The sequence below is a fragment of the Paroedura picta genome, chromosome 10 (genome assembly GCF_049243985.1).
Source record: "Paroedura picta isolate Pp20150507F chromosome 10, Ppicta_v3.0, whole genome shotgun sequence".
Lineage (NCBI taxonomy): Eukaryota > Metazoa > Chordata > Lepidosauria > Squamata > Gekkonidae > Paroedura > Paroedura picta.
The window spans coordinates 86268817-86294011 of NC_135378.1; the positions used below are offsets into that span (position 1 = coordinate 86268817).

Genomic DNA, 25195 nt, shown 5'->3' on the forward strand with positions numbered 1-25195 from the left:
CTGCTCTCTACCCCCTTGGGAGAAGCTGAGGCTTGGCAGGAAGGTGGGAGTTCTTGTGCAGATGGGCCCCGCTTAGTTGCCGGCTTCTCCCAGCAGCTGTCGGGAAAACCCCTGGCCACCCAGAGACGCCGTGGAATACCACTTTGCACAGAGAGTAATTCAAAGGTGGGACTGGATGCCAGAGGATGCAGTGATGGCCACAAGAACAAGCAGTTTGAAAAGGGGAGGGGATTAGATTGATGGAGGGGAAGACGGTCAATGGGTCCTAGCCGGTGCGAGCGAGGGGAACCTCCACCTTCAGAGGCACTCAACCTCTGGATCCCAGAGCTAGGAGGCAACCTCAGGGAAAGGCCTTGGACTCTCTGCCCTGCTGTTGGCCCTCCCCAGGAATTGGCTGGCCCCGGGTTGAGTCAGGATGGTGGATTAGACGGACCCACAGGGCTCCTCTGATGTTCTTCTCAGGGGGAGGCCCTGGAAGATCGGAAATCTTAAACTGAACTGAAGCAAAAGACGGAGATCTCCTGGAATAACTCCAGAACTCCAAACTCCAGACATCAGTCCCCTAGGAGAAAATGGCTGCTTCGGAAGTGTTACCCCCTTGGACGGCCAATTCCACTGCTGAATTATTCTGACCGTGAAATTCCCCCCTCCCCCTGATATCTGGCCAGTCCCATTCGACATGTAGCTTGAAGCCTTGACTGGGGGTCCTCTCCTCTGCTGCCAACAGGAAACTTTCCCTGCCCTCCTCCAAGGGACAACCCGTCACATCCTTCAAGGGGGCCATCCTGTCCCCTCTCCCTCTGCTCTTCTCCAAGCTGAACATGCCCAAGTCCCACCGTGCCTTGCCTCAAAGGGCTTGGTCCCCAGCTTCTCTTCCTGGCAAAGAGATGGGGAACGTGCCTCCTATTTAATTCCCGTTGTTCATGAAGATGCCAACTATGCCAAGATGGCGCCTCCTCTACAACACTGGCTTCTGGGACCAGGTGCATCAGGCCTGACCCACAGATCTCTTAGGGGGGGAGAGAAGTCAGGGTGCCAACCTCAAAGCAGGGCCTGGAGATCTCCAGGAATCACAACGGGTCTTCCCTGGAGAAAAGGGCTGCTCTGGAAGGTGGAGTCGTCATGGTGCCCCACTGAGCCCCCCCCCAGCTTCCCAGGGCCCGCCTCCCCTCAGATCTCCCAACCTTACTCTGTCCTTTTCCACGAAGTCGATGAAGGAGGTCCTCTCAATCTCCACTGGCTGCCCGTGCCTGTCGTACATGGCCAGGACGAAGTGGAAGAAGTTGGACTTCCGCAGGTTGGAAGGCGGCTGCTTCTCAAAATGGGCCCGAGCCAATCCGATTCCGCTGGGGGGAAACAGAGCGAGAGAGAGAGACTGTTAGAGAGGGAAGCGGGCAGGGGGACAGCCTGGCCCAAATGGGACCCCCCCCTCACAAAGGCCCATCAGTAACCGGAAAGCCAGAGAGGACGGGAGACGGTGTGCTGAAGACAGTTCTAATCGGAGATGTTTTTAGTTATGATCATTGTAAGCCAATTGGAAGCCTGTGGAAAAGGAGGGCAGAACCATTTTAATCATCAATAATGAATAAGTGTAAGAACCTCTTGTGGCGCAGGGTGGTAAGGCAGCAGTCATGCAGCCTGAAAGTTCTGCCCATGAGGCTGGGAGTTCGATCCCAGCAGTCGGCTCAAGGTTGACTCAGCCTTCCATCCTTCCGAGGTCAGTAAAATGAGTACCCAGCTTGCTGCTGGGGGGTAAACGGTAATGACTGGGGAAGGCACTGGCAAACCACCCCGTATTGAGTCTGCCATGAAAACGCTGGAGGGCGCCACCCCAAGGGTCAGACATGACCCGGTCCTTGCACAGGGGATACCTTTACCTTCACCTTTTAATGAATAAGTGAGCGACACTGCGCCCTGGTCAGACACAGAGAGAAAGAGTGCAACTCAATCCAGGCACTAAAAATCAGCCGGACCACAAAACCCAGCTGGAACCAGCGAATCGGACATGATAATCCAACCACCAGCGTCAACAGGGTCAACGCATCACAGGGCCATTTCAGAGGCCTTCCCGAAGCCTGCTGAGGGTGAATCCTGGCCTACGGGAGCTCAGGAGTACGTGGCAGGCGGCCGGGGTCAGAAGGCCCCAATCCAGTAATCCACAAGTGCACCCTCCCCGAAGGGCAGAAAGCGGAGCAGATCCGCATGTTGCTGTTAATGGTCACAGCAGGGATGGTGGGCACTGCTGAAAGAGTGGCTTGACGTCCCAGCCAGAGGCCAATACGTCCCCATCTGTTTCTCAAGGGACTCGGATCTGCCTTTCCCTGGCAGACTGGAATGATACCGGCAGCATCAGTGGCTGAGGGGGCTGCGGATCTGCGGAAGAGCCTCTGCTTGGCCTGCAGGAGGTCCCCGGTTCAATCCCCAGCAGCATCTCCAGTTAAAAGGACCAAGCAGGAGGGGATGGGGAAGACCTCAGCCTGAGACCCTGGAGAGCTGCTGCCAGCCTGAGTAGCCAGTACAGATCTCGATGGATCGATGGTGGGGAGAGGCTGCGGTTCATTGGTAGAGCCTCTGTTTAGCACACAGAAGGTCCCCGGTTCAATCCCCAGCAACTCCCATGTGCAGGACCAGGTGATGAGAAAGACTTCAGCCACTGCCAGTCTGAGCAGACAATCCTGACTGAAGAACTAACAGCAGCCATGGGTACTATTTGCCCCCCCCCAGTACACATCTGGGAATCAGAGGTAGAGTGTCTTGGAGCGTGGAGGTTCCACTTAGCTATCACTCTAATAGCTCTCCTGTCCCCAAACATGAGATATCTTTCTACAGAGCCCCTCAAATGACTGACCATCTTCTCATCTTGCGGTACCGATCCAGGCACTAACCAGAGCTGACCCTTGTCCGCTTCCGCAATCTGGCGAGCCAGGGCTGGCCTCTGCCCCCAGCTTCCTGGAACCTGTAGCTGGCCGAGGGAGCTCAGACCCTGGGTAGCCCACGCAGGGCCGACCCCGCCAGATCATGGAAGCAAAGCAGGGCCAGCCCTGACGACCACTGAGGAATAGTAGGCCGTGACAAGACCTCCAAACGTCGCCTGGTTGCCAGACAATCTGAAGACCTCCTGGTCACACAAGATGCCTGCCATGCAATGAATAAATTAAATAATGAGCTTTTACTCTGTTAGTTTTCCAGCCACTACTGGTCTCAGATTTCCTTCTACAACAGAAGACAAAGAACCACAGTTTTTTTGTACCCTGCTTTTTACTACCCAAAGGAGCCTCCAAGCAGGTTCCAACACCTTTCCCTTCCTCTCCCCACCAACAGACACCCTGCGAGGTTGGTGAGAGAGCTCTGAAAGAACTGAGGTTGTCCAAGGTCACCTCCTGCAAGTGGAGGAGTGGGGAATCAAACTCGGTTCTCTTCCTCCGCAGAGCCTTCCTTGGTGGTCTCCTATCCACGGACTGACTTAATGGCAACCCCATCCAAGGGGCTTTCAAGGCAAGCGAGAAGCAGGGAGAATTTGCCATGGCCTGCCTCTGCAGATTTTCTTAGTGGTCTCCCACAAGCGAGAGGCTTAGATCCTGAGCTCTAACAAGATGGGGCTACACTATGACACCTTCCGTCCCCTGGCGATATACAGTTGGATATTTTTAAAATATGTTTATAAACCCGACAAAGCTAGGAAATGATACTGCAAAGCTAAAGACACTTTATTCTCAGAGATGGGCTGCCAGTGTTCTCAACACACTTTCAGTTGCCCCCAAAAGGGGCGCTGCAGGCTACGAAAGATGCACCCTGCAATATGTTGACATGCTGAGTGGGGGGTGGGGGTGGGGGTGGCGCCACCGGGCCACAATCCTTGGGGCATGCAAAAGCCCCATCCCACCGTGAGCGGCATTCCACTCTGCTGTGCAGCACTGGAAAGGGGCCCTCGGACACCGCTCTTGCACAGCACAGGGCTATGCCCAGATGTCAGGTGTCTGTGACAGGCAGGGACAACAGCCCTGCAGAGGGGCTCCCCCCCTTGCTCCCCCAAGCAGCCCCTGTGCAAAGTTGGCCCAAAACCTCCTGATTTCCCCTCATCTTGAAGTTCCCGGGCATGGCTGAATAAAGGATGCCACCTGTTGGTCTCCTGTGCCAACTGCAGACGGATTATCCCCGTGGCTCCCAGACCCAATTTGCACGCAAGAACCTCAGAAGAGCCTCAGTGGGTCAGAGCGGTGGCCCATCTAGTCCAACATCCTGTCTTGGCCAACCAGTTCTTCAGGAGGGTCAACAACAGGGCAGAGAGGCCGAGGCCTTTCCCTGCTGTTACCTCCTGACTCTGGGATCCAGAGGTTGGCTGCCTCTGAACATGGAGGTTCCCCTCAGCCACCATGGCTAGTAGCCATTGATACTCATGGTGATGGTACTTTGCTCTGCTCTGGTTTGGCCTCACTTGGAGTACCGTCCTGTTGTTGACCCTCCCAAGGAACTGGTTGGCCCCTGTGAGAGACAGGATGCTGAACCAGAGGGACCATGGGTCTGACCCAGCAGGGCTCCTCTGATGTCCTTATGAAGGCCTCGGCCTCTCTACCCTGTGGCTGGCCCTGCAGAAGAACTGGCTGGCCCCTGGGTGAGACGGGAGGCTGGACTGGATGGGCCCTCCCTGGCCTGACCCAGCAGGGCTCTTCTGAGGGTCTTCTCAGGGGAAGGCCTCGGCCTCTCTGCCCTGTGGCTGGCCCTGCAGAGGAACTGGCTGGCCCCTGTGTGAGACGGGAGGCTGGACTGGAGGGACCCTCCCTGGCCTGACCCAGCAGGGCTCTTCTGAGGGTCTTCTCAGGGGAAGGCCTCGGCCTCTCTGCCCTGTGGCTGGCCCTGCAGAGGAACTGGCTGGCCCCTGGGGGAGACGGGAGGCTGGACTGGAGGGACCCTCCCTGGCCTGACCCAGCAGGGCTCTTCTGAGGGTCTTCTCAGGGGAAGGCCTCGGCCTCCCTGCCCTGTGGCTGGCCCTGCAGAGGAACTGGCTGGCCCCTGGGTGAGACGGGAGGCTGGACTGGAGGGACCCTCCCTGGTCTGACCCAGCAGGGCTCTTCCTATATTGCTACGTTCAGAAGCTATAATAAGGAGGACACCTGACAGTCCAAAAGGAGTTGTCTATGATATTCCTGGCTTTGACCAGGATGGGCCGGGCCCAGTCCAGTCTCATAGATCTCGGAAGTTAAGCAGGGTCAGCCCAGGTTAATCCTTGGGCGACGGAGCAGAAGGACATTGTGGGGTTGCAATGGCTCACGAGAGCTTGTCCCTCTTGTTCCTTGAAAGCCCCGGGGGGCCACCATCAATGGGCTGGGACCGGTTAGTACTTTTCTCCATCACTACATCACTCTGTATCCAAACCCTGAAGGTTTGGGGGTTCAGAACCAGAACCCTGAATCCAGCCTAGAAGCATCCTGGCAGCCAGCACAGCTACCTTCAAAAAATTCCCAGGCACACATTCCAGGAAACGTCCCTACTGCCTGCTTGCACATGCATGCCCCTGTGTGCACGAAAGAGCCAATGCACGCTCAGGTCACCAACAGAACTGGGATTGTATTGTCACCTCTTCCTCTGTACGCATGGAACATGACAATGACGCAAACCACAAAAATGGAAAATCAAATGTAGAAGAAGAAGAGTTGGTTTTTATATTCCGCTTTGCTCTTCCCGAAGGAGTCTCAGAGAGGCTTCCCTTCCTTTCCCCGCAACAGGCACCGTGTGACGGAGGAGGGGCCGAGAGAGCTCTGACAGAACTGCTGTGTAAGAACAGCTCTCCAGAACTGTGACTAGCCCAAGGTCGCCCAGGGTGGAGAATTAAACCCAGCTCGCCTGATTGGAAGCTGCTGCTCTTAACCACGAGATCCCGCTGGCTCTCATGTACCTGACTTGTAAGCGTGTTCATGTGAAAAAGGGTAGGGCTGTCTCCAGGTTTCGAGTGGCCTTGGGCAGACAGTGCCCAGGGGTCCCCGCTGGCCCACCAGCAGCCCCACCGCCTCCTGCCTGTCTTTATACTTGCCTGTCCTGCATATTTCTCTAGTTGGCAAGCCCTCCTCAGTGACTCTAGTTAGAGGCAGGTAGCAGGAGAGATGTCTGTGGGTGGGTGGAGCGTCTGCCAGGGCCGATCCTGAACAGAGAGATGACAGCAGTCAAGCCACACAAATAAACCGTTTTGGTGGAAATGCCTGGCCTGGGGACACTTCTCAAGAATTATTGCAGCACTTCTGGCTTCAAAACGCAACCCCACCCCCCCAAGCGGGTCAACATTCAGACATCCCGTTGACCACGATGACAGATTCCGTTCCACCCAAAGGCAAATATGTCCAAGCTGAGCGCACTGGAATGAAGTTTGCCAGAGCCCGTATCTGGACAGTCGAAGGAGATGGAGGGAGGAACCATCAGCCCGATCTGAAAGCTGGACTCCATCTTCACTGAGCTGGATTTTTTTAAAGGTCAAGATGAAAACAATCTGGTTCCATCCAAGCATGTCTTTGGCCCTGCAATCTGATGCGAGGGAACATCGAATAACTGTGGACTCCATGACGTTATGCGTTCTGAGGAATTGTCCAGTTGCTCCCCAGCATTCTTCTCTCGCCCTTCTTGGCTCTGGGCAGCGTCCTTGCTTCTCCCTGCCACGGCCTCAAGAACACGGCGAACGTCATGGCTCAGCGGGGATTTGAATCTAGGCTGCCCTACTGCTGGGGCCTCAGGAGTTTAGTGGTGTTTTTTTTAAATAATGGGAAATATTGAAGGATTTGCTCAACGGGGATGGAGCAATCCTAACTGTGCTTACTCAGAAGTAAATCCCTCTCTACATGATGGTGCTTATTCCCCAGTAAGGATGCATTCCCAGGTGAGTAGGTCAAACCATGAACAAGCTAGCCAAGATCCTGACATTAGACCCAGGTGAGTCTGAAATGCTGGTCTGAAGTGGCAGAATAAAGTTTGAATCCAGGGGCAACTTGAAGGCCAACAAAGTGAAGAAGAAGAAGAAGAAGAAGAAGAAGAAGAAGAAGAAGAAGAAGAAGAAGAAGAAGAAGAAGAAGAAGAAGAAGAAGAAGAGTTGGTTCTTATGTGCCACTTTTCTCTACCCAAAGGAGGCTCAAAGCGGCTTACAGTCACCTTTCCTTTCCTCTCCCCACAACAGAAACCTGTAAGGTGGGTGAGGCTGAGAGAGCCCTGATATTCCTGCTCGGTCAGAACAGTTTTATCAGTGCCATGGCGAGCCCAAGGTCACCCAGCTGGCTGCATGTCAGGGAGTGCAGAATCGAACTCAGCATGCCAGATTAGAAGTCCGCGCTCCTAACCACGACACCAAACTGGCTTTCTGGTTTAATTCTGGGAAGAAGCTTTCCTGTGCATGCATACGGCTTCAGATAGGTTCGGGTGGGTTTCCGTGTTGGTCTGACGCATCAGAACAAGGTTTGAGCCTTGTGGCACCTTGAAGATCAACAAAGTTGGGTTCTGGATAGAAGCTTTTGTGAGCGTGCACAATTCGCCAGCTACATAAGACTTTGTTGGTCTTAAGGGTGCCCCTGGAGTCTAGGAACCTTAAGGGTAAGATGCATCACTAGTGACTGGGAGAGAGATATTTCATACTGTGAGAGTCCACATTCCTACAGACGGGTGTGAAAGCCACACAACAAAGAGAGCTGACAGGAAGAGAGTCCATGCCTCTGAAAGGTGCTGTTGGAGAAGGGTCTTGCAGATGCCGTCGACCAGGGGTAGTCAAACTGCGGCCCTCCAGATGTTCATGGACTACAATTCCCATGAGCCCCTGCCAGCGAATGTAGTCCATGGACATCTGGAGGGCCGCAGTTTGAAGAGAGAAATAGTAAATGGGTTCTAAATCAAATCAAGCTGGAAGTCTCCCCAGAAGCTGAAAGGTCTATTGAGCTTTTTTCACACCATGAGAAGACAGAGTCCCTGGAAAAGACAGAAGAAGGGAAACGAGAAAGCCCAACACGGGACGGATTGATTCGGTCAAAGGAGGCCACGATCCTCCGTTTACAAGACTGGAGCAAAGCTGTTAAGGAGAGGATGTTTTGGAGGTCACTTGCACACAGGGTTTAATTTTATTATTATTTGATGACAGTAACATGAGCGCTAGTTTAGATAACTCTTTCAAGAACAGCCAAGCGCTTTGTAATTTGCACAGGCGGTCAAAACCCCAGCAGCCAATCAGGAGCCTCGCAGGACAAAAGGCCTGCCCACGTTCTAAAAACACTTGACCCGTGTTAGGGAAGGGGTCAGCAGGGGCTCCGGTGACCTTGGCCCTGCACAATCTACGTCACTGAAAGGCCTTTTAGAACTGCCTTGCTCCATGGGATCTAAGCGACTCAGAAAGACGATGACCAAGAAGAGCAGGTTTTTATACCCTTCTTTTCACTACCGGACGGAGGCTCAAAGTGGCTGACTCCCTCTTCTCTCCCTCTTCCCACAACAGCCACCCTGTGAGGGCGGTGGGGCTGAGAGAGCTCTAAAAGGACTGCTCAGCCAGAACAGCTGCAGCGGGACTGTGAGGAGCCCAAGGTGACCCAGCTGGCTGCCTGTGGAGGAGAAGAGGGGAATCACACCCAGCTCACCAGATTTAGAAGCCGCTGCTCTAAACCGCAACACCACCATGCTAGCCAGGTCTAACATCAACAACACGTAACTCTCCCATTGCACCCAAATCTCCTGGGAGGTCCAAAATCGGAGTTGGCTATGAGAACAGAGCTCTGACTTAGATGCTTTGGTTTCGTACCGGGCAGGTTTGTTTTCTGCACGCAGTTTCACATCCTGGGTAAGAGATTTTTTTTTTTAATTCCTCCTGTCTATTATTTTAAAAATCCCCCCAAACATATCTTTCCGGGGGCCCATTTTGAAGCCAGGCTCATGTGTGGGATTTCCCTCCAGCGCTCCAAGACGGCTGTCGGGGCTTCCGGAAGCCACTGCTGCCTCTCCTCCAGGGAGACCGGCTGCTCAAAGCTGCCTGCAGCGTCTCAGAGAGCCCGACAGTGTCGTCTCTCAGCCGCCTGGGCCGTCTCGCTCTCCTTGCGCCGATCCTGCGGTGTCGGCTTCAGAAAAGCCCTCGGAAGCAGCTGGGGCACCTCGGGGCCTTTGAGCCCCCCCCCTCCAGGCTGGGCTGGAATCGCCACTTTGGGCTAGCTCTGCCCCCGGCTCTCATGCCAGGGTGAACTGCAGCCAAAGGCTATCGGGATGCCAGCTTCAGGGCTGGAGATTCCTGGAGATTCTGCGCGCTTGGAGGGCAGAATAAAAGTCAAATAAATATATCTGGGGAGAGCGTAGCCTGACCTCGGCTGGGTAAAGGGCCGTAGAGTCCGCAGCTATGTTGTCCCGGGGAAGTGACCCCCGTGGCCTGGAGGTCAGGGGTGATTCTGAGCCCCCGACTAGGGTCTGGCAACGGAGCCAGCTGAACATTCTCTCATCCGCTTGACGAATTCTCGAAATGTTTTGAGAAAGCTTGCAGGCTTAGATTAGGCCATCTGCACTGGATCAGAGAGCCACAACATGGGCTTTTGAGGAGCACTGATTGCTAATCAGTGATTGAGGAGCACTGTTTGCTAATCACCAACTAGTATCTGGGGGTAGTGTGCGCTTGAACAGAGAGGCTCCTCTGATCCATTAGCCCCTGACTAATGACTTCACAAACTTTTTCTCATCCCATTTGAAGCCCTGTGGGATATCGGCATGTTCATGAAGAAATATTTACTCAAAAGGAAGGTTAGTTTAGTGGTTTTTTCCAGGTTAAGGAAAAGAGGGAGGCACCTGAGTTTAGTTGATATTCTGGGAGAGCTTCAGGCTGCATCTGGAGGTTAGCAAGCAAAGGGAAGGAAGGGAGTGGTCCAAAGGAGACCCTTATATACTAGAGCAGGGGTAGTCAACCTGTGGTCCTCCAGATGTCCATGGACTACAGTTCCCATGAGCCCCTGCCAGCAAATGCTGGCAGGGGCTCATGGGAATTGTAGTCCATGGACATCTGGAGGACCACAGGTTGACTACCCCTGTACTAGAGAAAGGTTACATACAGTCCCCAGGAAGTGACATCATATGGCAACGGAGCTGAGAGTTAATGACCCACATTTGAATTTTTGTTCTTGATGCTGACTTAGGAAATGTAAACGCCAGCGGGAGCCGTTCTGTCTAGCCAGAGTCGGTCACTTTTGCTTATTAAACTGTAAGCGATCTTGTATGCCCTCCGGTATCTCAGACAGGCACCCGCAGCACTTTGGACAGTATGCAAATATATGCAAATACAATCAATGAACCCAACGCTAAAATCCACAGCGCTGTGCCCAAATCAGAAAACCGACTGCAAAATTCGGGTAATTCGGAGCATTTGTATTTCTGCACTCTCATGGGTAGTCAACCTGTGGTCCTCCAGATGTCCATGGACTACATTTCACATGAGCCCCTGCCAGCAATCGCTAGCAGGGGCTCATGGGAATTGTAGTCCATGGACATCTGGAGGACCACAGGTTGACTACCCCTGAAAGCAACGCTTCAGCTCTAGAAGGAATTCTGCCGAACAGAAAGAGCTGCTTCAGATCCCCTACTGCCTGGAGGGTCACTTCTGACTTCTTCACCCAACCATCCTCAAGAGCTAGAGTTGCCAACCTCCAGGTGGGCTCTGGAGATGTCCCGGAATGACAACCATCTCCAGACTATAAAGAGCAGTTCCCCTGGAGAAAGTGGCTTCTTCGGAAGACCAAATTTCCAGCGGCACCTTTAGGACCAACAAAGTTTGAGTTGAGGGATGAGTTTTCGTGGGCTGGTATCTTGAATAAAACTTGGTTGGCTCTAAAGGTGTCCCTGGACTCTTGTTCTGCTGCTGCAGACCAACACGGCGACCCGCTTGAATCTTTCTTTGAAAGAGGAACTCTGTGGTGTTAGTCCCTATCCAGGTCCTTCTCTATTACGTTATACCCGTCCAGACTCTCTAGAAGGGCTGTCCAAGTCACGGTATCTCAGCCTAAAAGAAGCCCAGGAAAAGAAAGTCCTCTGGAAAAAGTCAATTTTCCCTCCCGGTCTTCAACCCATGGAGAAGAGCAAGAAGAGAAACAAACTAAGAAAACCCAGTGGCTCCTTAAAGGAGTTCGATTTTGCTCATGTACAATCTTTGCTTGTACACAAAATTAAAAATGCTACTCATGCTTGACTAATTGTGCCAGAACTTACACTCAAACAGCTATCTTTTCAAAGCAATACATTGCAAATCAACTGAAATTTGGGCTTATGGGGTACCTCCCCCACCCAAAAAAAACAACAACAACACTATAGGCACACACTTTTAAAAGGCAATTCTGCCTTTTATTTCCCTAAGTTCACCTTCCCTGGTGGAGCTGAGGCATTTCTCTCTTTCTATCGCAATTGTTTCCACGACTCTAAGATCTTCCCTCTCGTGTGACTGCTTTTTAACTTGTAATTTTCATGCTGTTTCACTGCTGTTTAGGTTTGCCAGCTCTGGGTTGGGATATTCCTGGAGATTTGGACGAAATGTAGTCTGGGGAGTGCCAGGTTTGGGGAGAGGAGAAAGATCTGCAGGATAGGATGCCTCAGAGCCCGCCTTCCAGCAGCCTAGAGTAGCTGCACCTTGCTCCAGGCCACAAAGTACCTTGCACCGGGACCAGGTTCAGGTGGGTCCCATGCTGGTCTGGAGCAACAGAACAAAGGTTGAGTCCAAGGGCACCTTGAAAACCAACAGAGTTTTATTCAAAGTAGGAGCTTTTGGGTACATGCGCATGAAAGCTGATACCTTGAATAACACTTTTCGGGCCTTTGTGGAAGTAGCCCTGGCACTAATTAAATCTGAAAAGCCCTCAACTACATTTGAGTGGAATGAAGGATCCCACGAAATCTCTCTGTAGATTCCCAGTGATAGGGGCCTTAGCCCTGCTGAACTTCGCATAATGCACTGTGCCTGGAAAAAAAAAACGTCAGGCCAGCTCCGAAATCTGCATCTGCCAGGATTGTCTTTGCCAGACCCTGGAAAAGCACAAATGGTTCACTGGACAACACAAATGGCTGCAAGAAACCAAAAAATTGGATGCTTTGTTTGGAGCAAACCGATGGCCAAAGATCTCCAGTTGGGCATTCAGGGACAGCATTTCTAACAAGGCTATGTCCATAGAGGATAACTTGGTTTATCCAATTTAGCCAGAGGCTCTGAAAGGCTCATACTGCATAGCTTAGGAGGCTGGTGTGGAAGTTTCCTTTCCTTGTGCAAACTGTGGGACTCAGAACACAAGTAAGATAAGAAGAGACTCGCAGGCATGATCGCATGTACAGATCTCCTTTGGTGAATAGACAAATCAACGGCTGAAGTAAGAGATGCCACAACTGAACATAGGTTATGGGAGGTCACCATGCTAGCCAGCAGTAGAAGAAGAAGAGTTGGTTCTTATATGCCACTTTACTCTTCCTGAAGAGGCTCAAAGCGGCTTACATTCGCCTTCCCTTCCTCTCCCCACAACAGACACCCTGCGAGGGAGGGGAGGCTGAGAGAGCCCTGAAATCACTGCTCGGTCAGTGCTGTGGTGAGCCCAAGGCCACCCAGCTGGCTGCATGTGGGGAAGCGCAGAATCGAACCCGGCATGCCAGATTAGAAGTCCGCACTCCTAACCACGACACCAAACTGGCTTAAATTTGCCTAAGCAAACTGATTACATTCTACATGGTACCTCTGCACTCCCTTATTTAAAACATCACCGGCGTGTCCATGGACTACAATGACCATGAGCCCCTATCAGCACCGTGCTGGCAGGGGCTTATAGTCATTGTAGTCCACGGACATCTGGAGAGGCACCCTTCCACTAAAGCAGCCAAAATCTCCATAGTCTAGAGCAGGGGTAGTCAAACTGCGGCCCTCCAGATGCCCATGGACTACAATTCCCAGGAGCCCCCTGCCAGCGTTCGCTGGCAGGGGGCTCCTAGGAATTGTAGTCCATGGACATCTGGAGGGCCGCAGTTTGACTACCCCTGCTCTAAAGAGCAGTTACAATTCCGGGAGATCTCCAGATGGCACCGGGAGGTTGGCAAGCCTAGCTGACACTCCCCCATCCGTTCCACAAAGGCGTTCTTATATTAAAGAGCCAAACATGAAACTGTTTTGAGATCCTGCTCTCCACTTAGGGTCCGGTATGCTTTGAGCATCGTTCTGGCTCGGGGTATTTTGCAAACACGCAGGCGAGCGGGAGTCTTTCTCCACGGAAATGCCCGGAGGCTGCTAGCATCAATGGCGTGTTTTGCACTTCGGCTTGGAGCTCCAAAGTGGAGACTTGGAGGTATTTCCAGAATCCCTGTAATAATAATGTCCATTAAGGCACTTAGAATTTTCATTTGTAAATACAGAAATGGATTTCGGATATGGTTTATACGTGGCCAGTGCATTTGGTATCAGAATTCTCCGGGCAGGGAACAGAAGGGAAATGCATGGGTCTAAACCCTGGGCCCTTCTGGGAAAGGCGGGGGGGGGGGGGGTTTGTAAAAAAAAAAGGGGGGGGAAACACTACGTGAGATTTGAGCGGAGAACAGCAGGGTGACAAAATGCAAGAAACGTGACCCCGATTTTATCACCACGAGACGCCCCGGTTAAGTGTTTGGAGGCGGCTGGATTTATTGCCGTCTCAGATTTCACCTTTTAAAAGCCAGAGGCACCAGAAAGCAGAGGGGAAAAAATGATTCCGGAACAGACCCAAAGGCCCAAGATTTAGGAATTTCTTTGTTTAACGGATCGTACTCTAACATGGATGTGGAGGAAGACCTTTTAGCAAAATAATCCAGAACCTGATTTTGGCATGCCTCATCTAAAACAGGCATCCCACAATGGCAGGAGTCATTCTTGTAAGCACACACACCCCTACGCACACACAAAAGGTAGAAGAAGACAAACAAGAGCTGTTTTTTTTTAAACCTGCTTTATACCACTCAAAAGGAGTCTCCAAGCGTCTTCCAATGGCCTTCCCTTCCTCTCCCCACAACAGATCTTCCTGTCACCCAGCTGGATGCATGTGGAGGAAGAACAGTGAGTCAAGCCCAGTTCTCCAGATTGGAGGTCTCTGCTCTGAACTATCACACGAAACTGGCTCTTACAACTGGAGGTAGAGGTTAAGGGCCCAAGTCCAAAATTAAGTTGAATCAAAGCCTGGCCAACATTCTGCCACACAAGTGGCTCTACTTAAATCTCATGACACTCAAAGCCGCCTACCTGCATGCAGCATTTCATCCTGGCTGCCTGACATCTGAGGAATTACGTGTGAGCGTGCTCTGGAGCAGGGGTAGTCAACCTGCGGTCCTCCAGATGTCAATGGACTACAATTCCCATAAGCCCCTGCCAGCAAAGTTTCCAATATTCCAATGTTTCTTCTATACTATATTGCTGACAATCACGTCTTTTTACTATATATATCCAACTCAAAGTTGTAGCATGAACTCTATTCACATAACAGTGGCCTTCAGCTCGCAGGTATGGGGAGTGGCCTCTGGACAAAGTTCTCCCATACCTGAGAACTGAGGGCTTCATTAATCATTGCTTCATTACTCATTAAAATAGAAATAGGACACATTTTGATGTTTGATTCAATCTCTTACGAATGTGTATTGTTGTTGTTGTTGTTGTTATGTGCGAAGTCGTGTCCGACCCATCGCGACCCCATGGACAATGATCCTCCAGGCCTTCCTGTCATCTACCATTCCATTTAAGTTTTCACCGACTGCTTCAGTGACTCCATCCAGCCACCTCATTCTCTGTCGTCCCCTTCTTCTTTTGCCCTCGATCGCTCCCAGCATTAGGCTCTTCTCCAGGGAGTCCTTCCTTATCATGAGGTGGCCAAAGTATTTGAGTTTCATCTTCAGAATGTGTATTGTATATATATATTATACTGTATATGGATTTTGATAGCCTTGGAGAGGTTCTCTCTTTTTTCTGTTGGCCCTTTAAAGACCAACAAGACTTTCAGAGTATGGGGTTTGAGAGTCAAAGATCTCTTCTGCACATGCTGACTTGCATCTGAGAAAGGAGGTTTGACTTTTGAGAATTTATTCCCCCAAATACCTTGTCGGTCTTTACAGTTTGACCAGATTCTAATTTTGTTCTATATAAAAGCTGTTTCTTTTTCTCGTGGCTGTGCTTACACCCCGTTTGAAGCCTCTTCCGGGCCCCATCAGAAGTATTACAAGCCTGCAGGGCAGGAAGGCCAGGAGCTGTGATGGGAGAAAGTGCTGGGTTCCAATCCTGCCCCCTCCACCAGCCCACCACATGGTCTTGGGCACTCCTGAAAGACTAAATACCGATCGTCCGAAATCCTACAGCTTTGCTGAGCATGACGATAGAGCTTAGAGCAGCGAGGAACCAGTTTTTCAGCAGCTCCTCTGGAATCGCTTGCCAAAATGGAGAAACTCTTTAAAATCCCCCCTCTTTGCGATTTCTCAGCAAAGAGCTGGCAGCCTCCTGGCCCCCAAAGCTCCCTGATTCTTCATCTTCCCTAGCCAAGCATCCCCAAAGCGCTGGCCCTTCAAGGCGAGGGGAGGGAGCAGAGGGGGTGGCTGCTCTGCTGGTAATGACTCTGCGCTCCACAAGGCCTGGTGAGCCGCCGTCGGAGCTCGGCTCCCATTAATTATTGAAGAAAATCTGAGCATTTCCTAGCAAAGGAGACGGGCAAAGGGGCTCTTCCTGTAAAGATGCCTCTTCCAAGCGCAAGCCGCCAGGAAGCATGCAAATTGGCCACCCCATTTCACTGCGCGGGGGTCTGCGGGACTAAGATTCCCCTCCTGCTGATTACAGGGGCATAGAGGGTTGCCAGCCTCCATGTAGGGCCTGGAGACTGTGCTGATCTGCAGAGAATGGGGTTCGGTTCCCCCTTGCTGCTTTGGAGGGTGGACTCGGTGGCATCACAGCCAGCACCGTGGCACCGTGGCTAAGAGCCGCAGCCTCTAATGTGGAGAATCAGAGCTGCTTCCCCACACCTCCTCCACATGCAGCCAACCACAGTTCTCTCTGAGCTTTCTGGTCCCCACCGACCTCATAGGGTGTCTGTTGTGGGGGGAAGGCAATCGTAAGCTGCTTTCGAGACTCCTTCAGGTAGTGAAAAGTGGGGTATAAACTCCAAATCTTCTTCCTTCTCCAATGAGATCCTGACCTTCTTCAAATCCCTCCCTCCCCAGGCCTCACTGCCAAAATCTCCAGCCATTTTTCAACCCAGAGTTGACAACTCTAAGGCACAGAGGCTGGGGGGGGGGGATCTTTCTGGTGCAAAAGGAGGAAAGTGCAACTGTGCATCTCCAAGATATGAGGACCGATGGACTTCCTTTCCAGATTCTCTGAAGAAGTGAGCAGTGGCGCATGAAAGCTCCTCTCCTGCCATAAATGCTAGATTCAAATGAGTAGCCGTGTTGGTTTGAAGTAGCACAATAAAATCAGAGTCCGGGGACACCTTTAAGACCAGCAAAGATTTATTCAAGGCGTGAGCTTTCGAGTGCAAGCACTCTGTGCTTGCACTCGAAAGCTCACGCCTTGAATAAATCTTTGTTGGTCTTAAAGGTGCCCCCGGACTCTGATTTCATTGAGCCATAGATGCTGTGAGTCATCTGGAGTCCGGCTTTTTTCTACTCTTACAGACAGGTTAACACAACTCTCCATCTTGATCTATCCCCACGGGAGACGCAGTATTTAGCCACACAAAACGGGAATCCCTCAACCTTGTGACACAAGGACAGCGGGACTCCCGTTCTCACTGTATCTGAGGAAGTGAGCCGGGACTCACGGAAGAACCTTCCCTGCCACAAATTCTGAGAGTCTGGACTCAGGCTCTTCCTGGCGAGGCTGACGGGCAGCTCCAGCACAGACATCACCCTTGGCAAGAAGCACGCCCCTTTCCCATGAAACGAATCACGAAGCGCCGCACGCCTAGAGAGGAACCTCGCAAAATAGCGCAAAAGAAGAAAAAATCTTCCAGCAAATAAGAAGTCGACTATTCTTAACTCAGCTTCCCCAGGCAAACCTGTATTGAGCGTTCCCCTTCAATGCTTGAATCATAGAATCATAGAGTTGGAAGAGGCCATAAAGGCCATCTAGTCCAACCCCCTGCTGAACGCAGGATTAGCCCTAAGCATCCTAAAGCATCCAAGAAAAGTGTGTATCCAGCCTTTGCTTGAAGATGGCCAGTGAGGGGGAGCTCACCACCTCCTTAGGCAGCATATTCCACTGCTGAACTACTCTGACTGTGAAAATTTTTTTCCTGATATCTAGCCTATATCGTTGTACTTGAAGTTTAAACCCATTACTGCGTGTCCTCTCCTCTGCAGCCAGCAGAAACAGCATCCTGCCCTCCTCCAAGTGACAACCTTTCAAATACTTAAAGAGGGCTATCATGTCCCCTCTCAACCTCCTTTTCTTTTCTTGGGGGCATCCCCAGATCTCTGCTCTTTTCCCTAGACCAGGGATTCCCAACCAGGGATCCATGGCTCCGTCTCACAAACGCCATAGCCAGAATAAATGTCAGATCTAGACAAGTCTCTGTGTTAGTCTGCCTGTAGCAGCTGCAAAGAGTATCCCCCAAAAGACTAAGCAGACTTGTGGCAGGAGAGAGCTTTCAGTCCCTGCTCACAGGTCTTCAGAGGCAGCCAGGAGGTGAGTCATCCCCGTCTACCCCTCTGCACATCACATGTGATCCAATCGCGCTCATTCGGCATCTGAGATCACTCCACTCTCCGAGATATAAGGACAGAAGGATTCCCGTTCTCACCGTATCTGAGGAAGTGAGCGGTGACTCACAAAAGCTTCTCCCCTCCTATGGAAAAGATGTTGTTTGTCTTCAAGAACTTTTGTTTTGGGGGCAATGGGACCATTTCTCAAGTTCTGGGAGGCACACCAAGGAGCACATAAAAAAAAAATCTTAGGTGCCTGCAGGGACATCACCCAGAGCAGCAACACAGGGCTTTTGAGTGCCCAACTCTGTAAGAATATAAGCCCTGTTGGGGCAGACTGATAGTCCGGCCTCCCGTCTCACCCAGGGGCCAACCAGTTCTTCTGGACAGCCAACAACAGGGCAGAGAGGTCAAGGCCTTCCTAAGAACATCAGAAGAGCCCTGCTGGGTCAGGCCAGGGAGGGTCCCTCCAGTCCAGCCTCCCGTATCCCCCAGGGGCCAGCCAGTTCCTCTGCAGGGCCAGCCACAGGGCAGAGAGGCCAAGCCCTTCCCCTGAGAAGACCCTCAGAAGAGCCCTGCTGGGTCAGGCCAGGGAGGGTCCCTCCAGTCCAGCCTCCCGTATCCCCCAGGGGCCAGCCAATTCCTCTGCAGGGCCAGCCACAGGGCAGAGAGGCCGAGGCCTTCCCCTGAGAAGACCCTCAGAAGAGCCCTGCTGGGTCAGGCCAGGGAGGGTCCCTCCAGTCCAGCCTCCCGTCTCCCCCAGGGGCCAGCCAGTTCCTCTGCAGGGCCAGCCACAGGGCAGGGAGGCCGAGGTCTTCCCCTGATAAGACCCTCAGAAGAGCCCTGCAGGGTCAGGCCAGGGAGGGCCCCTCCAGTCCAGCCTCCCGCCTCACCCAGGGGCCAGCCAGTTCCTCTGCAGGGCAAGCCACAGGGCAAGGAGGCCAAGGCCCTGAGAAGACCCTCAGAAGAGCCCTGCTGGGTCAGGCCAGGGAGGGTCCCTCCAGTCCAGCCTCCCGTCTCACCCAGGGGCCAGCCAGTTCCTCTGCAGGGCCAGCCACAGGGCAGGGAGGCCGAGGCCTTCCCCTGAGAAGACCCTCAGAAGAGCCCTGCTGGGTCAGGCCAGGGAGGGTCCCTCCAGTCCAGCCTCCCGTCTCACCCAGGGGCCAGCCAGTTCCTCTGCAGGGCCAGCCACAGGGCAGGGAGGCCGAGGCCTTCCCCTGAGAAGACCCTCAGAAGAGCCCTGCTGGGTCAGGCCAGGGAGGGTCCCTCCAGTCCAGCCTCCCGTCTCACCCAGGGGCCAGCCAGTTCCTCTGCAGGGCCAGCCACAGGGCAGGGAGGCCGAGGCCTTCCCCTGAGAAGACCCTCAGAAGAGCCCTGCTGGGTCAGGCCAGGGAGGGTCCCTCCAGTCCAGCCTCCCGTCTCTCCCAGGGGCCAGCCAGTTCCTCTGCAGGGCCAGCCACAGGGCAGGGAGGCCGAGGCCTTCCCCTGAGAAGACCCTCAGAAGAGCCCTGCTGGGTCAGGCCAGGGAGGGTCCCTCCAGTCCAGCCTCCCGTCTCACCCAGGGGCCAACAGGGCAAAGCAGCTGAGCCCTTCCTAAGAACCTCAGACCAGGGAGAGTGTCCATCCAGTCCAGCATCCTCACACAGTTTCCCTAGACGTCCAACCACAGGGCGGAGAGGCCAAGGCCTTCATAAGAGCACCAGGAGAGCCCTGCTGGGTCAAACCAGTGGGCCCATCCAGTTCCACCCAGTGGCCACCCAGCTCCTCTGGAGGGGAAGCCACAGGGCAGAGCAGCCGAGGCCTTCCCCTAATGTTGTGTCCTGGCGCTGGGATGCACAGTGCCTCTGATTATGGAGGGCAGACTGGGTCAACAGCATTATCCCAGCCCTGGAACAGGGACAGAGGACAGTGAGCCTTTCCTAAGGCAGAGGCAGGATTTGAACCAGGGGCCTCTGGAATCATGGCGCATCACTGTAGCCGCAATGCATCTCATGTCTAGCACCTGCATCCCTGCTCCAGGGTCCTAACGGCTGCGATTACAGGAAATCGGCTAATGCACAGACTTGTTTGGGGTACAATTTCCAGTAAGAAGACAGACTCAGCATACGAATTCCGCTCTGAGTTTGCAAGGACCGGGAAGCATTTTCCCACCACCGCCCTTCCCTGGTCAGCTGCGGCCTGGCTCGCTTGCTTGAGTTAGCTGGCACCATGCAAGCCCCATCATAGGATTCCCCAGCGATCCCCCGTAGGCTGGACAGTCTGAGCTGGTCCTGGGGACACTGCCACTGCCTGTGGAGTACAGGCCCATTCTCCACTCTCTCAATTAGTCAGGATACACAGGAAATGTCCCTTGTCATGGTCAGCTCTGGGCGCTCTTCCCACCTTTCCACACTGCAGGGTGGGGGGAGACTATGCATCCCCTCATAATGCAACCGACCACAGGGAGCCCAGGGGGATCAAATAACAACAGTGTGGCTAGCTCTATTAAGGCCGTGGCTCAGGGGCAGAGCCTCTGCTTGGCATGCAGAAAATCCCAGGTTCAGGCCACGGCATCTCCAGTGAAAAGGACCAGGCAGGAGGGGAGAGCCCCTGGAGAGCCCCTGCCAGGAGAAGAGCTAAGAAGTGTTGTGTTTTATACCCTGCTTTTTACTGCCCAAAGGAGTCTCAAAGCGTCTTACAATCACCATCCTGTTCTCTCCCCACAACAGGCACCCTGTGAAGTCGGCGGGGTTGAGGGAGCTCTGACAAGACGACTCTGTGAGAACAGCACTATCAGGACTGTGATGAGCCCAGGGTCACACAAATGGCTTTGTGTGGAGCATGAGGAATCAAACCCAGCTTGCCAGATGAGAAGCTTCTGCTCTTAACCATATAGAAGGACAGTATAAAAATATTAAAAGCTAAATAAATATATACCATGCTGACCTAGGCGGAGAGTCAGCATGGGCTAGAGGTTAAAAACGGGCCGACTGTAATCTGGAGAACCAGGTCTGATTCCCTACCCCTCCACATGCATCCAGCTGGGGGTCCTTGTGCTAGTCATGGTTCTCATAGAGCTGCTCTAGCAGAGCAGTTCTTTTAGAGATCTCTCAGTCCTACCTGCCTCAGAGGGTGTCTGTTGCGGGCGGAGGAAGGCAAAGGTGTTTGTAAGCCGCTTTGGGGCTCCTTGGGGGGTGGAAAGTGGGATATAAAATCCCCAGCTTGCCTCCTCCTTCTTGGTGGACTCATGTTCTGATGCTTCAAGAGCACCCTCCTCCCTTTCTCCCAGAACTGGGTCAACACATTAGGATCTGTAGCCTTCCCCACAGTTATAGCCATTGAACCCTGCTAGACAACTGCTTTAGGATGCTCTGGGCTGATCCTGCGTAGAGCAGGGGGTTGGACTAGATGGCCTGTGTGGCCCCTTCCAACTCTAGGATTCTGTGATTCTATGATTCTATGATTCTAACTAAATCTGACTAAATCTGGCTGCATTTGTGATGTCTAATATATTTTTAAAAATCTGGCCATCCCTATTTTCCTCACGTTCCTCCGGAAAACAGTTGCTACACCGAGCCCTGCTTGCTTGTGGCATTTTGCTTTCCCTGCCCCACGCTCCTGCTGCTGCTGGGGAGTCTCTCGCTTTTCTTTCCTGATCCCGGAAGAGGTAACAAAGCTATACAGCTGCCAGAGGGCTGTCCTACAGAGGTTGTGCACCTAAACGTGGTTTCTTTCCCAAGAGTTCGTTTTTATACCCTGGTTTTTACTACCTGAAGGAGTCTCCGACATAAACTCACCTTCCTCTCCCCACAACAGGCACCTTGTGAGGGAGGGGGGACTGAGAGAGCTCTGACAGAACTGCTCTGGGATAACAGCTCTAACAGAACTGTGACTAGCCCGAGGTCACCCCTCTGGCTGCATGTGGAGGAGCAGAGAATCAAACCTGGCTCTCCAAGATTACAAGCCGCCATGCATGACCCCGACACCACGCTGGCCCTCCCAAGCAGTCACCCAGTCACCCTCCGTTGTGCTGCTTTGCTCTGTGCTGGGCAGTGCTAGAGTAGCTGCCCAAGTGGAATATGCTCCTAAAATGCTTGAGATCTCTGCAAAACATTTCATCCAAAGGTCTGCATGCCACCAGTAAAACCCAAATTTCAGCAAAGCTAAAAGAACAGCTGCGTTCGATTTTAAAACAGGATGAGCCAATCTGTATATTATTTCATTGTTTAATTCATTAGACCAGACCCCCGCCTCTTTCTCTCCCATGCGGACTCAAAGCGGCTTATATCGTTCTCCTCTCCTCCATTTTATCCTCACAACAACCCTGTGGAGTAGGCCATGCAAGGAGAGTGTGACTGGCTCAAGATCACCTAGCAGACTTCGAACCCACGTCTCCCATAGACTAGTCCGATACCCTTAACCACTGCACTATGCTTGCTCTCCGCGCCATCAATGCGTAAAAGCCCGGCAAAACAAGATGACTTTTCAGCTGGTGTCTAAGGCACCCAGCATCAGGGCCAGAAAGATCTCCTCCAGGAGCCATGACCAGAAAGGCTCTGCATGGATGCAAAAGGGGAGAGCCACAGCAAAGCATCCCGGCTGGCTTTGAACATAGAGGGCCGAACGTGGGGAGGAGGGGCTGCTTGTACGCAGGATCCAGGGGTAGTGAAACTGCGGCCCTCCAGATGTCCATGAACTACAATTCCCAGGAGCCCCCTGCCAGCATTCGCTGGCAGGGGGCTCCTGGGAATTGTAGTCCATGGACATCTGGAGGGCCGCAGTTTCACTACCCCTGACCATTTGCAGTCATAAACAGAATAGCTGGAAAGGAATCCCAAGGCCACCCGTCGCTGCCTTCTGCCCTGGCTGAAGCATTTGGAAGAGCAGCCTGATAAAAAAAGGCAATTCCATAATCCAAACACAAGCCCCCACACCCCCCTGAAAAATCCACCCAGTTTTTTAGACGAAATCCCCGGTGGCCCACGTACAGGGCTTCAACGTGGGCCTTGGAGGACTTCAGGGGCCCAGGAAGCTCCCCCTGACCCCACAGCTGCAAGGGAACTTCTTCCCCAACTCAAACCGGATCTGAGAGCATCAGCCCAATTTGCATTAGAGATCTGCTGTGGGTGGGATGGAACAAGGGGAGCCCGAGGCTAAGGAGCGTCTGGAAAGAAAATGTGCAGGCACTGATTCCCTGCTCCTCGACGTGCAACCACCTCGGGCTGGTCACAGTCCTCTTAGAGCAGTTCTCTCAGAGCTCTCTCAGCCCCACCTACCTCACAGGGTGTCTGTTGTGGGGGGAGGAAGGTATTGGGACACCTTTGAGCAGTGAAAAGAAGGGTACAATCCCCCCCCCCCCGGTCTTCTACTTATTCATCAAGTACGCAAGGAGAAAGGATTTCCCCTTTCTCTTAGGCATGCGGCTGAATGCATTCATGTTCTCTTCTGAAGTTACACGCAGCTTGCTTGCTCTCCCTTGTATTTTACACTGCCGAGGGTCATCCGCAGCACACATTCCAAAAGTCAAACCTAAGCCAGAGCTTGAAACTCCGCACGCCTTCACACAACAGCTCTGTACTAGCGATTTTGTTTTCCAGCCCAGTGATTCTGGACCCCCAGCGAACCTCCGCGTCACTTGCCACGAGCCGCAAACCACAGTTTTACACATCAGCCCAAACCCCGGTCTAAAGCGACTGAACGGCGTGTCTTTGCAGGGCGCAGGGCCGACAACCAGACCCACAACTGCACAAACGCACCCCGGTCCTTCCGGGCTTCAAACGGCTCCCCAGTCAAGCAAACACTGCAGCTTCACACACCTTGCCGCTCGATGCACTTCTCTGCAGCCAGAGCTGTGGAGACGAATGGGGACGGCTTGTGCGGACCAGTTTAGAACTGGGGCACAATCGGCTCAGGGACCAATCTCCTGTCTTTGCATATTTGGGAGCGGAATTAGGGGGCTGAGAACAAAGGAAACGTTGCCCCGGACCATGTCCGAGTAGGGAGCGATTCTCCCGGCTCCTTCCCCCAGATTGCCAAGTCGGCTACTGCGTTTCCCACGACCACCCTGCAGAGTCGAATCCCGAAAGAGGCTTAACAGTCCCGGGATGGTTCAAAAAGCGATTTGAAAACGCAGGCCGCAGTGCTGTGGCCAGATCACTTTGAGGCAAGAGGGAGGCTTCCGAGGAGAGGAACCCCACCAGGGGTAGTCAAACTGCGGCCCTCCAGAAGTCTATGGACTACAATCCCCATGAGCCCCTGCCAGCGAATGCTGGCAGGGGCTCATGGGAATTGTAGTCCATGGACATCTGGAGGGCCGCAGTTTGACTACCCCTGCGTTAACCCTTTTCTGCCTCCCTCGGAGACAAACACCTGTCCCTAGACCTTTTTCTGCCTAGGCGGCCGACCTCTGCCCACAAGACATGGCCACAGAAGCTACAACTCTTTGCATCCATTCTAAAACGTCTACGATCGGGAAAACGCTGCTCCCGCTTAGCGCGTTTCGCACTCTTAGGACAGAACAGGACAGGAAGAGGAGGGGGTTGAAATCTCAGGGAGAGATGAACCAAGCCGGGAATGAATGTCGTTGAAGAAAGATGGGTGGAAGGACAGACAGAGTAGGTTGACCAGCCGGTTGAGAAACCTCGGCAGAGAGGAATGTAGAGGAAAGGAGGGGAGGAGATGCATGGTAACGCTCCGCAGGCTTGCATCCCTGAATTACATAGGGTTTCCTCCTGAGAAAACATATAAGGCCAAGAGAAAACAGAGGAGGCAATGAGACCCAAGAGCTGAATATTCACTGACCGGGAGAGGCTGGGGTTAGGGGAAGCTAGCGTTCAAGAAAGGTTTAAAAAAAACCCTTCGTATAATTTATGGGACCCTTCCCCAAGGATTGTCTCACTCTGGGTTCGGCGTTTCTGTTTTTAAAGCTGCGGCAGTCACGAAAAAGCCCAATAAACTAGAACAGATTCTTCAGGACGGAGTAGCGCCTGGATGCCTCAAATGACAACAAGAGGGGAAAATAAATGTAATTGCAAGAGCCTCCCGGACCCAATGGATCCTGCTCGTCTCTGCCACCACCCTTCCCGGACAGCCTGGTCCTCTCCGACGGTTGGGTCAGTCCAGAGGAGCGTCCAGTCATGTCACCGGCCAGGAGTGAAGGCGACGGAAGGGCTCCCAAGTTCGGTCCCAGTTCCATCGATTTCAAAGCCTCTTGCCGGGTCACTGGAGGGGGGGGAGGGGGAATCGATGCCCTTCTGATTTGATCTGGGCGCTGCCAAGACTTCCGATTGTGCACACTCTCCCTTCCAGGGCACATCTGCGGACTGCGGAGTCCTGGTGCTCCTTGCCTGCGGTGGCCGGAGGCTGTGCCTGGGGAGCCGGACCGCCCCCGAGCCTGAATCGCAGGTGCCGGGCATTCAAACCCCTGCCCTCGGCTGCCCACTGAGGCCCTTCTGGCGGTGGCCCTTCAAGGACGATCGGGGCTGGACTGTGTTGTCAGCAGGACCCACCCGGAAGGCTTTGCAGGGGCGGGAAGCCCCACCACAGTGCAGGTCCCTGCTCA

General features: G+C 53.1%; 1 protein-coding gene across 3 annotated transcripts in view; it reads right to left on the reverse strand.

Annotated features, from left to right (window-relative positions):
• The window catches only part of LOC143819529 (transcription factor COE1-like), an 85311-nt gene that overhangs the window by 57667 nt on the left and 2449 nt on the right, over window positions 1–25195 (reverse strand). For all 3 annotated transcript variants that reach the window (XM_077301260.1, XM_077301258.1, XM_077301257.1), the window contains exon 3: window positions 1190–1346. In XM_077301260.1, coding sequence (XP_077157375.1) covers window positions 1190–1346 — 157 coding nt within the window. The remainder of the gene's footprint in view (window positions 1–1189; window positions 1347–25195) is intronic.